This window comes from Limulus polyphemus, unplaced genomic scaffold, assembly GCF_000517525.1.
Source record: "Limulus polyphemus unplaced genomic scaffold, Limulus_polyphemus-2.1.2 Scaffold2644, whole genome shotgun sequence".
Taxonomy (NCBI): domain Eukaryota; kingdom Metazoa; phylum Arthropoda; class Merostomata; order Xiphosura; family Limulidae; genus Limulus; species Limulus polyphemus.
Window position 1 is genome coordinate 137,097 of NW_013668254.1, and position 2,861 is coordinate 139,957.

At 36.9% G+C, this 2,861-nt stretch overlaps 1 protein-coding gene across 1 annotated transcript in view; it reads left to right on the forward strand.

The window, feature by feature from the left end:
- The window catches only part of LOC106467522 (atrial natriuretic peptide receptor 1-like), a gene marked incomplete at its 5' end in the record, with an annotated part of 105,955 nt that overhangs the window by 98,874 nt on the left and 4,220 nt on the right, over positions 1-2,861 (forward strand). Inside the window, one exon of the mRNA XM_013927885.2 lies at positions 1,790-1,888. Coding sequence (XP_013783339.1) covers positions 1,790-1,888 — 99 coding nt within the window. The remainder of the gene's footprint in view (positions 1-1,789; positions 1,889-2,861) is intronic.

Genomic DNA, 2,861 nt, shown 5'->3' on the forward strand with positions numbered 1-2,861 from the left:
AGCAGTCATAAAAACATGTTTACTTAAAACTTAGTATATTTCTTGCGGGCCAAGTGAGGCCAAATGGACAGCGTGCGGACTGTGTATCTGAGATACCGTGGTTCGTGCGTCGTTACTGCCGAAAACAAAAATCGCGCTCAGCGCCTTGTAACATGGGTGCGTTATAAGATTGACAGTCAACTCCTACTATTTGGTCTGATAAAAGTATCCCAAGAGTTAGCGGTGGGTGGTATTGACTAGCTACCCTCCCTCTAATCTATCACTTCAAGATTAAAGAAGGCTAACATAGGTAGCTCTCGAGTAGCTTTGCGCGAAATTCAACAAGCAAGCAAACTGTTTCTTGCACAGCCACATGCATTTCATGTGTCCCTAATGTTCGTCTCTTGAGAAATAGGAATCAGCGCACTTAAATTTTATCACCACGTTTCACTATTCCATGTATGTACACAATCCACTTCCTCCCCTCGCCTCCATACTTTTTATCACTTTCTATCGGTGCAAGCAGATACTTCATGTGATCTATAGTTTATAGTGTTCATATCGTTCCATCAATATACACATAGCGGTATGTCTGCAGACTTACAACGCTAGGAACCGGGTTTCGATACCCGTGGTGGGCAGAGCTCAGATAGCCCATTGTGTAGCTTAACTTCAAATAAAAAATTTTAATTTCAGTATACATTATACGTTTGAATTAATATTCATACTTTTCCATTAATGCATGTGTCTTCTGTACATTTTATCTTCCTCCTTTACTTCAGATGACATTTTATGCCCCCTATGTCAGCTTATCATCCTTCTTGCTCCGCACTACATGACCTTTCGACTGTATGCTTATCGCTCAAGGGCTAAGCGTGGCCTTAATGGTTAACGTGCCGGATTTTGGATCTGTGAGCCCATCGTTCGTGTCCGAAAAACAAAATCGCGTTCCGCACTTTGGGGGCTAGGTGCGTTATAAGAGTAACGGTCAAATCCCCCTATTCAGTCATACAGGAGAGTAGTCTAAGCCAGCTGTCTACTTTCCCATTGTGTATTCAGCTCAAAATTAGGGACGGCTAGAGCAAATAGCCCTTGAGTACTAGCTCTACGCGAATATCCGAAACAAACAAACCTATACGCTCAACGCAGTTCTTTCTGTAAGTGCATATACATTTTACAAACCCTTTGGAACACTCACCTCCTTCCGTTAATGAGCTTACATTGTGTAAGTTAATATTCGTAAATTCACCTCAATTGACTACATTTTGCTAATAAGCAAGAAGAAGAACAAGCAATCCTGCAGATATCGACGACACTTTAATTAGTTCGTGAAGACATTTCAAAATTTAGTGAAGAGTCATTTCGGATCAACGAAAAAACTAATGGCTAAAGTTCTAAGACATCTCTTTATCATTATCATATACCTTCGGTTTGGCTTCGTAAAAAAAAAAGCATTTGAACCAATTTATGCATAAGTAATCGATGCTATATCATATTCTTCATTAGCAAACTTGTAATGTAAGTGAACGCTAGAAGTAGTGAGTGGTAACTGTAATACTTCGAATAATGTTCAGTTGTGAGTCAATATTGCCGGAAAATTATCGTCCCTTTTCTGCATCAGAAATATGGACTGCAATTTTTTTGTTGTCGTTGTTTACAACGCAGAATGAATTCGAAATTTAAAAATATAATTACCTTCGTGACAATAAAACGTTGATTTGTAATAGAACTTCTGAGTGTATTTCCCGTTTGAACTAATTACTTGAAAAGTTAGTTGAAAATCTTTGTAAGTAAGATCGATTTGTTTCAGGTCCTTGTGCTGCAGGAGTGGTAGGACTAAAGATGCCCAGATACTGCCTCTTTGGCGACACAGTGAATACCGCTTCGAGAATGGAATCCACTGGCCTACGTAAGTAAACTGTAAATATATAATGGTGTATTTTTTCTGTTTTATAAGGTATACATACTTCTTGACATGCACTCTCCCCCTTTTCACACAGTGTAAAATTTCTACACATCTTTAAAGGTAATTTTCAGAAGGTTAAGTCATTTCTTACTAAAGATGTCCATAGATGAGTAGACCTATTTATAAAGTAAAAAAATTCAGTAATTTCCTTTTCATTTTATTATAAAATCTAGTTATTCCAAAGATTGTCTTCTATCATCATACACTAGGGTCCTACCGTTAGTACAAAAAAGTTCTTATACAATTTAAAAGCATAATTTAGATACAACAATGTTACCTACTTCGACAAAGCCAGTAAAACGAAAGTTACTCTGACGAAAACTTAAGAAAATAACAGCAGTTGCTTTATAGAATAAAACGGCTCAATCTCAACTCCAGGCTTTTCCTGTGTTGAGTTCAACGGAATATTTTTCGTATCTTTCGATTCAAACAAAATACTTAATTTAAGATGTATCGCAATTTTGATAACAAGAAATTCGTCATTGTTTAATTATATAAAGTTTCTATAACATCATGGACAAAATTTAGTAGCTGTTTTCCACAAAAGACTTGTTGAGCATTTGATGAAAAGAAATAAAAGATCAGAAAAATCAAAATAATGAAAGACGTTTAGATGGCTGGGTTCATTAGATCAATGCCCGCTTGATGTTAGTAATAGTTTCATTAGCTGCTAGAACCATTACGGACAAAATAAGTGGTTTTGACATTGTCAAGACTGGTGTGCTTTTCCTGTTCGGGCCACTTACGAGACGTCAGAGTGAACCACCAATTATTTCATCGTTCTTCCTTCTTCACGAGCGAGAGAAGAAATCAATGAGAGGAAACGAGATGAATGTAAAATCACAAATTGTAAAACGCTTCTTTCGAATTCGGTAATTTGAGTTTGTTTTATTTGTAATTAAGCACCAAGCTACAC